The sequence below is a fragment of the Coregonus clupeaformis genome, chromosome 1 (assembly GCF_020615455.1).
Source record: "Coregonus clupeaformis isolate EN_2021a chromosome 1, ASM2061545v1, whole genome shotgun sequence".
Taxonomy (NCBI): Eukaryota; Metazoa; Chordata; class Actinopteri; order Salmoniformes; family Salmonidae; genus Coregonus; species Coregonus clupeaformis.
In genome coordinates, this window is record NC_059192.1 from 947,789 (window position 1) to 961,761 (window position 13,973).

Here is a 13,973-nt window from a genome sequence, read left to right on the forward strand (position 1 = left end):
GGACAAGCTTCCAACATACGTTGTGCTTCCGTGAGACTGTATAGCCTGCATGAAGCACAGGGGGCTCTGGCAATGGCTGAAGTAGTACCCTGTTTGGACGTAACCAAACGTGGGGGCACTGTTGTCACTGTAATGTTTTTGAACACTGGTCACTCAGACCCGTGCCAAGGCGCTCGAGGGCTGCTTCCTCATCGGAGGTGCCCGCAAACCCCGCTTCCTCCACTGCCTCCAACTCCAGGAATTGAAAAATAGGAATGGGGTTGCCAGGGAAAGCTAGTAAGTTTCACCCGCCGGAAGTTAAGCATGCTAGCCAACTTTAGCCAGGAGGCTTTTTGGTCTAAGCTAGGCTAGCTAGCTTCTTTGACTGCAGGACGGTCCGTTTAGAATAACCAAGTGACTTATTGTTACGTATACTGAACAAGAGAGCTACCCCAGAAACTCCACCGTGGGGAGGGAGGAATAGCTCGTAATAGCATGCTATGGTCTTAAAAGTCCACGTAGGACTGGATCACTGAGTTGGGACCGGACCCTTCATCAACAAGTCTGGGAAGTGAGGCAAGCGGTGCTTGACCGAGGCAGACACAGGCGGTGGGGCTAACCACCGAACCTGGCCGCCTTCTCTCTTTGAGTAGCCTCCCGTAACCGGCGACAGAAAGCACAGGCAGACAAGACACCACATACCCTTTGCCCAGGCAGACAAGACATTTGCTCCGACCACCGCTTCCTGCACCTCGGCCCAGCCGAGGTACCGTATCCGGGAAAGGAAAGTCGCCATCGGTAATTGCAATTTTCCTCAAGAATGCTATGTCTTTCCAGGGAGTTTGTACGCAGTACGTGGCAATGCGCACTCGTGCTGTAACCCAAGACAAACTACACATTGATTGTGAATATCTTTCAGAAAAATGCTATAACCGCATGACTGCGGGCATGATCTCGACCCCGAACCCGGCTTAGCCATCTTTGTCTCTGTCGTTTTCTTAGCCATCTTACTCATTGCACCAGCAAATTGAAGAATAACTAATTGTTTGTGATTAGAAACGTATGAGAACAAGTACAAACTTCAGCACACAACATCCAGGGGGTGAGCACGCTCTACCACTATGGGACAGTTTAGTTGGCGCAACGTAAGACAGTCTCGTTTGCAAATAGTTAGTTTTAGTAGCACCGAGGTGAAGAGCGGAATAATTTAAGGAATGAATCCGAGCCTCACACTTATCACCTGTGGAAGATGGGACTTCCAGCGATTTCATTGGCCTTGTCAGGCGTGACTGTATATCCTTCAACCAAAGTCGCGAGAGTGTGACTCCCCATAGTATGTTGTACCAAAGTTGACCGACTGAAAGGGAACCTAAAACAAGTCAAAAAAAATCGCACACTAATAGACAAACGTCCTTGACTTCAATCTATTTTTCATTGCAAGGTGCATGGGAAATGAAAAAAATATATATATATACACATTGAACAAAAATATAAACGCAACATGCAACAATTTCAAAGATTTTACTGAATTACAGTTCATATAAGGAAATCAGTCAATTGAAAGAAATTCATTATGCCCTAATCTATGGATTTCACATGACTGGGAATGCAGATATGCATCTGATGGTCAAAGATACAGTACCCCCAAAAAAAGGTAGGGGCTAGGATCAGAAAACCAGTGAGTATCTGGTGTGACCACCATTTGCCTCATGCAGCGTGACACATCTCCTTCGTATAGAGTTGATCAGGCTGTTGTTTGTGGTCTGTGGAATGTTGTCCAATTCCTCTTCAATGGCTGTGTGAAGTTGCTAGATACTGGCAGAAACTGGAACACGCTGTCGTACACGTCGATCCAGAGCATCCCAAACGTGCTCAATTGGTAACATGTCTGGTGACTATGCAGGCCATGGAAGAAAGGGGCATTGCATTATCATGCTGAAACATGAGGGGATAGCGGCGGATGAATGGCACGACAAGGGGCCTCAGGATCTCGTCACAGTATCTCTGTGCATTGAACTTCCCATCAATAAAATTGTGTTCGTTGTCCGTAGCTTATGCCTGCCCATACCATAACCCCACCGCCACCATGGGGCGCTCTGTTCGCAACGTTGACATCAGCAAACCGCTTGCCCACACGACGCCATACACGCTGTCTGCCATCTGCTAGGTACAGTTGAAATCGGGATTCAACGTGAAGAGCACACTTCTCCAGCATGTCAGTGGCCATCGAAGGTGAGCATTTGCCCACTGAAGTCGGTTACGACACCGAACTGCAGTCACGTCAAGACCTTGGTGAGGACGACGAGCATGCAGATGAGCTTCCCTGAGACGGTTTCGGACAGTTTGTGCAGAAATTCTTCGGTTGTGCAAACCCACAGTTTCATCAGCTTTCCGGGTGGCTGGTCTCAAGACGATCCTGCAGGTGAAGAAGCCAGATGTGGTGGTCCTGGGCTGGCGTGGTTACACGTGGTCTGCGGTTGTGATGCCGGTTGGACGTACTGCCAAATTCTCTAAAACGATGTTGGAGGCGGCTTATGGTAGAGAAATTAATATTCAGTTCTCTGGATTCCTGCAGTCAGCATGCAAATTGCATGCTCCCTAAAAACTTGAGACAGCTGTGGCATTGTGTTGTGTGACAAAACTGCACATTTTAGAGTGGCCTTTTATTGTCCCAAGCACAAGGTGCACCTGTGTAATGATCATGCTGTTTAATCAGCTTCTTGATATGCCACACCTGTCACACACACACACACACACACACAGGAACCTACCTGCCACAGTGAGGCTGACCACGGCCCTGATCTCCCCCTGTAGGTTGTTGGAGGCGATACAGGTGTAATTTCCTGCGTCGCTGCGCGTCACTTTGGGGAAGTGGAGCTGGCCGTTCCTCATCTCTACATGAGGAGGCAGCTCTCCACTGTCTGTAGTGGGTGACAGAGGGTCAGAGAGGAGATCAACGAGGGCTGAGAACCTACAGTACTGTGATATTCTTTCCCCACTATCGTGCTGTCCAGAACCATACTGTGCTCGGCTCAATAGTGTGAATCAGCTATAAGTGTAATGGATGAAGTGATCTTATCTAACATAGGCAATACAAATGAAGGGAAATTATCAAATGTAATTCATCAGATTCAATCTACAATGCATTTCCTTCTCTAATGATTCTGTATTCTAAATTATCCATAATCTGATATTATAAGAAGATAGATTGATTACTTTATTGTATATTGTCAAAGGACACAGATATTTGTCTTTTTTCATCTCTGTGACCTGTGACAATGGCTTCATCTCAACCCTCTGAAACATACACAAACACCCACGGAGAGGTTGGAACACCGGGTCAGTCACATTGCTGCACCCCTAGAGCAGTTTAAGGGTTAAGTGCCTTGCTCAAAGGCACAACGACAGCAGATGGCATCTAGGATATTGTGCTCTAGCACTGAGTAGGACCACCCTGCACTCACCTGCTTTGGTCCATTTGATGATGGGGGTCTCTCTGCCTGTAGCAGAACACTGGATGTTGACCTCCTTGTCCAGCTCCAGGCACTGGGACGGTTGGGGCGTAGGGGTGAACTTCAGCTTCTCTGGAACACACAGGTCAAAGGTTAAACACCATATTAAACACACAGCTAAGAGAGATTAGCCTGGTCCCAGATCTGTTTGTGCTGTATAACAGTGACCATCCATAGGAGTTGGCAAGACAGTACAAACAGATCTGGGACCAGGCTAAAGAGAGAGTGCCTCAGTGCCATGGTACACTATTCAAAGCTATTCACAGCATGTTCAGACACATTTAAAAAGATGCAGATGCAAGCACATACATTCACATGGCTGAATGAAGGAAGACAAGGGTATCAGGATCTAAGGTTAAACTGACTGATAACACACACACACACACCAGGTAATTCCAGCTCACCCAGTACATAGACTCTGGCGTGTCCAGACAGCCTGCCTCCCTCTGTCTTGCTCTCACAGCCATACATCTGACCATCATACACCTCCACATTGTTGATGCGCAGGGTACCATTGGGGAACACTGTAAAGCGTGAGTCCTGATGGAGAAGAGAGGGAGAAGGGTAGAGGATGGAGAGGAATAGCCTAGATACAGTACGTGCAGCTCCTAACTGGAAGTCATTAGCGTGTAAGGTCAACAGTTCAATCCTGATCCTTACCATACTAACATAAACAGAGTCCTATGGGCCCTGGTCAAAATAAGTGGTGTGTGTGTGTGAGAGAGAGAATGAGAGAGAGAAAGAGAAAGAGCTACTGACCTCAGGCATGACTATAATGTTGTTTCGGAGCCAGGTGACCTCAGGCTCAGGGGTAGCCTGGGCGTGGCAGTGGAGGTAGCCTGGTCTTCCCTCCTCCAGGTAGCTGTCCTGGGGCTTGGTTACCCACACTGGGGCAGCTGAATCACACACACAAATGAATTATTATTAGTCTAGTAGAAGCCAGTGTCAATCATGCTGAATCCCAAATGTACCCCTTGCTTACATTTTACATTTTAGTCATTTAGCAGACGCTCTTATCCAGAGCGACTTACAGTTAGTTAGTGCATACATTATTTTTTTATTTTTCATACTGGCCCCCCGTGGGAAGAAAAATAATGGACCAATCATGACTAAAGGACAACCCTATAATAGGGACCAGAGTTTTCCATGATCAGGACACCTCCTGGCCCTAGCCATGATGTAATAGGTCAGGAGATATTGGTCTGACTCACTGGCCACTGTGAAGGTCAGGTCCTGGGTCTTGCGGCCCGCCTTGTTCTGGGCCACGCAGGTGTAGGAGCCCGAGTCGCCCTGCTCGGTGGGGCTGAAGACCAGCTCACTCCCCTCCTGGTACACCCGGCCCTCCGTGGGGACGCGCACCCCTTCCCGCTCCCACCACACCTCGGGCTGGGGCTTTCCATGCGGGGCCCGACAGGACACACGCTGCATTGTGTCTGCTGTGAAGACCCGGGACTGTCTGGGGGACATGTCCTCGATCTCTGTAATAGGGAGAGTGGAAGGGAGAGAGAGGGAGGAAGAGAGAGGGAGAGAGAGAGGGTGAGGGAGAGAGTAGGAGAGTGCGGGCATGGGAGAGTGAGAGTGGAAGATAAAGATACATTGAGAGAAAATGTGAGGTATTATTTTAGTGCTCAAATTGATTTTCATGTAAACTAGTCTCAGGCGATAATAATCAATACTTTTTTCGAATTTGAATTTCAGAGGCACCATCAGCATACTTGGCTTTAGTCTGAAATGCTATTCAAAGACACTGTAAAGTAATTCCTTTCTTGTTAAGAAATAACTACTGATGTATAGCAAGGGAACAGTAATTAGAGGACAATTCCTGAATTGTATATCTGACTGTATCAGACCTGTTCAAATACAACAATACTTTGAGCTTTAGCCTGCCTGAAGTGCCAGATGGGTGGTGTTTGCATTATTGCAACTTTCCGATTGGTTCCATTGCACCAGGCAAGCTCAATCAAGCCCAGCTGAAGGATTTGAAATGCTTTCAAATGGTATTTGAACCCAGGTCTGTACGTCTGACTGTTGCTCTTTTACTTTAAGGCCATGACAATGGGCCCTTAGCCCAGGCTTCTGTGGGGTGGGTGAGTTATATTAAAGCTGGCAGGCAGCTCTGTATACAGCTGTGAGCTGCTACAGTACATGCAGCTCCTAACTGGAAGTCTTAGCGTGTATTGCCCAACATGCCTCTCAAAGCAGGTCAATGGTTCAATCCTGATCCTTACCAGATTAACATAAACAGAATCCTATGAGCCCTGGTCAAAAGTAGTGCTGTGTGTGTGTGTGTGTGCATGGTGGGGCTGGCACAGAGGTACTGCTTAAACTTGTCCCAAAAACGCTGAACCTGGGTCTGTGTGACACAATTCCAGTTTAATGCCTGAGGAATTAGCAACAGATTAGGTGAATTAAGGTATTTAAATGGAGCTGTGGTTCACTGGGTTAAGACTGCAGAGGCCGCTGTATGGGGCCCAGTTAGGGCCCGGTCCAAGTCCTGGGGGCTACAGTAACAGAGGTACACTAGGGACTGGGAGGGGTGTGACACTTGATCCATCATCAGAAACCAACCATTACCTGGGTCATTTTCATTAGGCACAAAACGGAAGAAAGCAGAGGTAAACAGGGAGGCTCTACCTGGACTTGTCCAATCAGAAACATTCATTTTAGTTTTCCGTTGCATTTAAAAACTTTTTCCATTGTGTGCCCTAATGAACACGACCCAGGTTACCTGCTTAATAGATGCATCTCCAGTGACGTACCGTATTTTTACACACAATTACTCAAATCTATTTGATATTCATTGAGGCGATTTAGATCATACCTCAACTGCTGTCGACTTGCCACAAGCCACCCTGTGTCTCGCACTAACTACTCTTTTCAGATCAGCCCACATTCTCTTTTCTAACAAAGCCATACATGACAGTGTCAGTGCGTGTGTGTGCGACTGTGCACACGCAAGTGTGTGTGTGGGGTCGCTACAATGAGCCTGTTTAAGCAAACAGCTTGTCTTAACAGCTGGACGGAGGGAGGGAGGGAGCAGGGGAGGAAACAGCTTCTGAAGGAGGAGAGGACAAGAGGAGAGCGGGAGAGCATGAAGAAGCACACCACTTGGTCTCTGTGGAAGATACAGCTGGGGCGGATGTCAATAAGGGAATTCAATTATCTCTAGGGAGATATCTGCCCCTAAGTTAATGAGTGAAGGAGTGAGAGACAGGGGTAGAGAGAGGGAGAGAGAGAGAGAGAGAAAAAAGAAAATAGAGAGATGGGGCTGACACTGTCATACATCCTACACTCGTGTGTGCGCGCGTGTGTGCATCTGCTTGTGTGTGTGTATGCGTGTGTGTATGCGTGTGTGTTTGTTAGTGTAGCACCTGCTATGAGGAGGGAGGCCTCCAGCGTGACGTCGGGGCCCCGGGGCCCTCTGCCCACACACCTGTAGGGGCCAGTGTTTCTGTGCTTCACCTGGGTGATGAGCAGGGTGCCGTTGGTGTACAGGATCACTCTATGGAGAGAGGAGAGGGGATGCACAGGTAAACACCAGTACTCAGATGAACATTAATAATGCCATTCACTCGCTGATACTCTCAACCAAACCAGAGTATGAATGCAGAAACTGAAAAAGGCACTTACATTAACAGAGGAGTTTTAGCTATGCAAAGACATTTTAATTGGTGAATTTACAGTATGCACTCAGGGTAATATCCTTTTCACATTATCGTGCCGTCCTGAACCGTACTGTGCTGGTCCTGCTGGCTCTGATCTTTTATTTTCAAATGGTCCATTCCAGCAACTGTGCTGGATTCGTAACCAGGCCAGCTCTGAACAGCTTGGCACGGCTCAGTGTGAAAAGGGTATGTGTCCATTCTATCTGGCCCAGTGTACACCATGGCCCTTCTCTGGCCCCTGACAGGGAAAGAGGAGTATCAGTGTGTGTGATAGAGAGGATGAAGTCTCATTACCGTCTGACCTTAGTCAGCTCAGAGCCTGACAGCTAACGGACCAGCTACCCCACGCATGTGAAATCCATGTCCGTGAGATTTGCGTGATACAGAGTTGATATAGTCTTACTGTAGTCAACGTTACCTGCTACATCGGTGTGTGCGTAAAGCGTAGATGTTGCGTGGCAACGTAAAGTTAGGTTTGGAGTCTATTTCTCTCAGATCCACTCGCATAAACACCATACAAAGTACCTGAAATAATTGGTATGAATCCTTTTTTGACACTTAAAAACATATTAACTCAGCTTCATAGTATGAAATGTAATAGAAACATTAATAATAGTAGTAGGGTACATCCATACAATAGTAGTACCTGTATGAAAATCAACAGAACTGTAGTCTTCCTAGTTCATAATTGGAGGTAGGTTGTTATATTTATAGTTTCAATGCTTTTTAGAAACTTTGAAATATTCAAACCAGCTATTGCAGAGCTGATGGTCTGTTAAGTAAACCCCTCCCCTGACCCTCCTTGGAAGATATTCCGATTTGACAGGACAGGACAAAGTTGTCAAAATGGATGACACCTGTTTGATCATCGAAGCTAAGAAGCACACTTACAAGGACGCCCCCAATACAAGAACGCTTTGTCCAAAGAAAAAACATGGAATGCTGTACCATCCGTCCTTGGAGAACCAGGTGTTTTATCAACAAAATCAATTGGTGTACATTTGTTCTGCAAAGTACAGACAGTCAGTCTTTCTTATTTTTTACATTTTCTATTCGTAAATTTAGCTCACATAATATAATTTTAAAGTATGCATTAAGGTCCCTGTCATATAATAAACATGGCAAAAATAAATGTATAAATGCAGTTCTATAGCTTCCAAAATCGTTTTTTACAATGGTGGGGGAGTAGTAAAATGGAGGCACGGTGGCGTCAAAACAGCGCCCAGTCAGTCATCTAGTGTATAAAGTATATAGATGGGTTGGCTGCCAATGTCACAAAAATGATGTTCGCTCATCGATGTGGCCGGAAGGCGTGCGTTGTTATGATTCTGAACGGTCAGATAGCTAGCAACAATGACAAGAAGCTGCCATGTGGGGAATCTTAGGTGGCTCGTTTCAGTTCGTTGTATCTTGTTATTGACAGCATGTCTTGTTTTGAGGTGTTTTGACTGATGTCATATTCGCTAGCTAACCAACAACTGTAACAATGTATTTGCGAGACAACAAGTGCTCATTGTGCAAATCTATTTATGTTTTCAATAAACATTTGTAGACTAAATATAGTTGATTTGTTGTCAACAGTCTAAGTAAACCCCGTCTGTTGTGCCCCATTGTTGAGCAGGCATCGCTTTTGTTGTTAAACAACCAACCCGTCTATACATTTGTACAAAACACTTAGCAGATCCTGTGCTTTAAAGGCCAAAATGGTGTACTGGCCCTTTAAGAACTGCTTGTGCCTCTGGTAGTTAAAATGTCTGTCGGGAAAGGCTGGCATTATACTCAACCTTCACCTGTTGGATCTCTGCCAGCTTCTCCAGTAACACAATCCTTTTGTTTCCTCTGCGTGTGTCCAATACATAACGTGAGTAAAGAAATATGAACTTTTGTTTGACTGTTTTACCTGATGCAGGCAATTGGTTTGAATTCTAAAGGGATAACCAGCCACGTTGCGGACACTGACGTCTTGCTCCCGGACAAGCTAAACACCTTCTTTGCCCACTTCGAGGAAAACACAGTGCCGCCGACGAAGGCCCCCATCGCTCCCGTGGACTGTGAGCTCTCGTTCTCCATGGCCAACGTGAGTAAGACATTTAAGCGTGTTAACCATTCCAAGGTTGCTGGCCCAGACGGCATCCCAAGCAGTTTCCTCAGAGCATGCACAGACCAGCTGGCTGGAATGTTTATGGACATATCCACTTGCCTCAAGATGTCCACCATTGTTCCTGTACCCAAGAAAGTGAAGGTAACTGAAGGTAACTCGCCCCGTAGCACTCACTTCTGTCATCATTAAGTTCTTTGAGAGGCTAGTTAAGAATCATATCACCTCCAACTTACCCGACATCCTAGACCCACTGCATTTGCGTACCGCCCCAATAGATCCACGGATGACGCAATCGCCATTGCACTGCCCTATCCCATCTGGACAAGAGGAATACCTATGTAAGAATGCTGTTCATTGACTAGAGCTCAGCCTTTGACACCATAGCACCCTCCAAGCTCATCATTAATGTTGGGGCCCTGGGTCTGAACCCCTGGGTCCTGGACTTCCTGATTGGTCACCCCCAGGTGCTGAAGGTTGGAAACAACACCTCCACTACGCTGATCCTCAACACAGGGGGCCCACAAGGGTGTGTGCTCAACCGCCTCCTGTACTCTCTGTTCACCCATGACTGCGTGGCCACGCACGTCTCCAACTCAATCATCAAGTTTGCAGACGACACAACAGTGGTAGGACTGATTACCAACAATGACGAGACAGCCTAAAGGGAGGAGGTGAGGGCCAGGAAAATAACCTCTCCCTCAATGTCAACAAAACAAAGGAGCTGATCGTGGACTTCTGGATACAGCAGAGAGAACACGCCCCCACCCGCATCGACGGGGCCACAGTGGAGAAGGTGAAAAGCTTCAAGTTCCTCGTCGTACACATCACTGACAATCTGAAATGGTCCACTCACACAGACAGTGTGGTGAAGAAGGCGCAACAGCGCCTCTTCAACCTCAGGAGGCTGAAGAAATTTGTCTTGGCCCCTAAGAAGCTCACATACATTTACAGATGCATCATTGAGTGCATCCTGTCGGGCTGTATCACCGCCTGGTTCTCCATAGGGTGGGGCGTTCTGCTCAACACATCACGGGGGGCACATTGCTTGCCCTCCAGGACATCTACAGTGTATTCGGAAAGTATTCAGACCCCTTGACTTTTTCCACATTTGGTTAGTTTGGCTGGGTGGCCAGCTCTAGGAAGAGTCCTGGTGGTTCCAAACTTCTTCCATTTACGAATGATCAAGGTCACTGTGTTCTTGGGAACCTTCAATGCTGCAGAAATTGTTTGGTACCCTTACCCAGATCTGTGCCCGGACACAATCCTGTCTCCGAGCTCTATGGACAATTCCTTCGACCTCATGGCTTGGTTTTTGCTCTGACATGCACTGTCAACTGTGGGACCTTATATAGACAGGTGTGTGCCTTTCCAAATCATGTCCAATCAATTGAATTTACCACAGGTGGACTCCAATCAAGTTGTAGAAACATCTCAAGGATGAGAAATGGAAACAGGATGCACCTGAGCTTAATTTCGAGTCTCAAAGCAAAGGGTCTGAATTCTTATGTAAATAAGATATCTGTTTTATATTTGTAATAAATGTGCAACATTTCTAAAAACATGTTTTCGCTTTGACATTATGGGGTATTGTGTGTAGATTGCTGAGGATAAAAAAAAAAAAGAAAAGCATTTTAGAATAAGGCTGTAACGTAACAGAATGTGGAAAAGGGGTCTGAATACTTTCCGAAGGCACCGTATATATATATATTATTATATTTACATTTTAGTAATTTAGCCGACGCTCTTATCCAGAGCGACTTACACTTAGTGAGTGCATACATTTCCATAATGGCCCCCCGTGGGAAACGAACCCACAACCCTGGCGTTGCAAGCGCCATGCTCTACCAACTGAGCTAATATATACACACTACCATTCAAAGGTTTGGGGTCACTTAGAAATGTCCTTGTTTTCTAAAGAAAATCAATGTTTTGACCATTAAAATAACATCAAATTGATCAGAAATACAGTGTAGACATTATTCATGTTGTAAATGTCTATTGTAGCTGGAAACGGCTGATTTTTTAACGGAATATCTACATAGGCGTACAGAGGCCCATTATCAGCAACCATCAGTCCTGTGTTCCAATGGCACGTTGTGTTTGCTAATCCAAGTTTATCATTTTAAAAGGCTAATTGATAATTAGAAAACCCTTTTGCAATTATGTTAGCACAGCTGAAGACTGTTGTGCTGATTAAAGAAGCAATAAAACTGGCCTTCTTGAGACTAGTTGAGTATCTGGAGCATCAGCAATTGTGGGTTCGATTACAGGCTCAAAATGGCCAGAAACAAATAACTTACTTCTGAAACTCGTCAGTCTATTCTTTTGTTCTGAGAAATGAAGGCTATTCCATGCGAGAAATTGCCAAGAAACTGAAGATCTCGTACAACGCTGTGTACTACTCCCTTCACAGAACAGCGCAAACTGGCTCTAACCAGAATAGAAAGAGGAGTGGGAGGCCCCGGTGCACAACTGAGCAAGAGGACAAATACATTAGTGTCTAGTTTGAGAAACAGATGCCTTACAGGTCCTCAACTGGCAGCTTCATTAAATAGTACCCACAAAACACCAGTCTCAACGTCAACAGTGAAGAGGCGACTCCGGGATGCTGACCTTCTAGGCAGAGTTGCAAAGAAAAAGCCATATCTCAGAATGGCCAGTAAAAAGCTAAGATTAAGATGGACAAAAGAACACAGACACTGGACAGAGGAAGATTGGAAAAAAGTGTTATGGACAGACGAATCCAAGTTTGAGGTGTTCTAATCACAAAGAAGAACATTTGTGAGATGCACACCACATGAAAATATGCTGGAGGAGTGCTTGATGCCATCTGTCAAGCATGTTGTAGGCAATGTGATGGTCTGGGGGTACTTTGGAGGTGGTAAAGTGGAAGATTTGTACAGGGTAAAAGGGATCTTGAAGAAGGAAGGCTATCACTCCATTTTGCAACGCCATGCCATATCCTGTGGACGGCGCTTGATTGGAGCCAATTTCCTCCTACAACAGGACAATGATGTAGGAGGGACAGCTCCAAACTATGCAATAACTATTTAGGGAAGAAGCAGTCAGCTGGTATTCTGTTTATAATGGAGTGGCCAGCACAGTCACCGGATCTCAACCCTATTGAGCTGTTGTGGGAACAGCTTGACCGTATGGTACGTAAGAAGTGCCCATCAAGCCAATCCAACTTGTGGGATGTGCTTCAGGAAGCATTGGGTGAAATCTCTTCAGATTACCTCAACAAATTGACAACTAGAATGCCAAAAGTCTGCAAGGCTGTAATTGCTGCAAATAAAGGATTCTTTGACGAAAGCAAAGATTGAAGGACAAAATAATTATTTCAATGACTTGTCAATGACTACATTTCCTATTCATTTTGCTATATTTGCTATTCAAACTCAACTCATGTGGTCCTCTGTCGCTCAATTGGTAGAGCATGGCGCTTGTAACGCCAGGGTCGTGGGTTCGATCCCCAGGACCACCCATACGTAAAAATGTATGCACACATGACTGTAAGTCGCTTTGGATAAAAGTGTCTGCTAAAGGGCTTATTATTATTTCATTTTTGTTTTCATGGAAAAACAAGGAAATGTGTAAGTGACCCCAAACTTTTTAATGGTAGTATACACATTATTTATTTATTATATATATATATATATATATATATATATATATATATATATACTACCAGTCAAAAGTTTGGAAACACCTACTCATTCAATGGTTTTTCTTTATTTGTACTATTTTTTACATTGGAGAATAATAGTGAAAATATCAAAACTATGAAATAACACATATGGAATCATGTAGTAAACAAAAAAGTTTTAAACAAATCAAAGTATATTTTTATATTTGAGAATGTTCAAATAGCCACCCTTTGCCTTGAAGACGGCCCCATGTAGCTCAGTTGGTAGAGCATGACACTTGCAATGCCAGGGTTGTGGGTTCGATTCCCACGGGGGGCCAGTATGAGAATGTATGCACTCACTAACTGTAAGTCGCTCTGGATAAGAGCGTCTGCTGAATGACTCAAATGTAAATGACAGCTTTGCACACTCTTGGCATTCTCTCAACCAGCTTCACCTGGAATGCTTTTCCAACAGTCTTGAAGGAGTTCCAACAATGCTTGCACTTGTTGGCTACTTTTCCTTTACTCTGTGGTTCGACTCATCCCAAACCATCTCAATTGGGTTGAGGTCGGGGGATTGTGCAGGTCAGGTCATCTGATGCAGCACTCCATCACTCTCCTTCTTGGTAAAATAGCCCTTACACAGCCTGGAGGTGTGTTGGGTCATTGTCCTGTTGAAAAACAAATGATAGTCCCACTAAACCCAAACCAGATGGGATGGTGTATCGCTGTAGAATGCTGTGGTAGCCAGGCTGGTATAATGTGCCTTGAATTCTAAATAAATCACAGACAGTGTCACCAGCAAAGCACCCCCACACCATAACACCTCCTCCTCCATGCTTTACGGTGGGAAATACACATGCAGAGATCATCCGTTCACCCACACCGCGTCTCACAAAGACACAGCGGTTGGAACCAAAAATCTCAAATTTGGACTCCAGACCAAAGGACACATTTCTACCGTTCTAATGTCCATTGCACGTGTTTCTTGGCCCAAGCAGGTCTCTTCTTCTTATTGGCGTCCTTTAGTAGTGATTTCTTTGCAACAATTCGACCATGAAGGCCTGATTCACACAGTCCCCTCTGAA

The 13,973-nt window shown here is 45.4% G+C and overlaps 1 protein-coding gene across 1 annotated transcript in view; it reads right to left on the reverse strand.

Moving 5' to 3' along the window:
• LOC121568314 (inactive tyrosine-protein kinase 7-like) overlaps nt 1-13,973 on the reverse strand; it is a 253,432-nt gene that overhangs the window by 41,048 nt on the left and 198,411 nt on the right. The window contains exons 6-11 of the mRNA XM_041878871.2: nt 6,863-6,993; nt 4,703-4,969; nt 4,251-4,387; nt 3,896-4,031; nt 3,444-3,563; nt 2,751-2,900 (exon numbers count right to left, since the gene is read on the reverse strand). Coding sequence (XP_041734805.1) covers nt 2,751-2,900; nt 3,444-3,563; nt 3,896-4,031; nt 4,251-4,387; nt 4,703-4,969; nt 6,863-6,993 — 941 coding nt within the window. The remainder of the gene's footprint in view (nt 1-2,750; nt 2,901-3,443; nt 3,564-3,895; nt 4,032-4,250; nt 4,388-4,702; nt 4,970-6,862; nt 6,994-13,973) is intronic.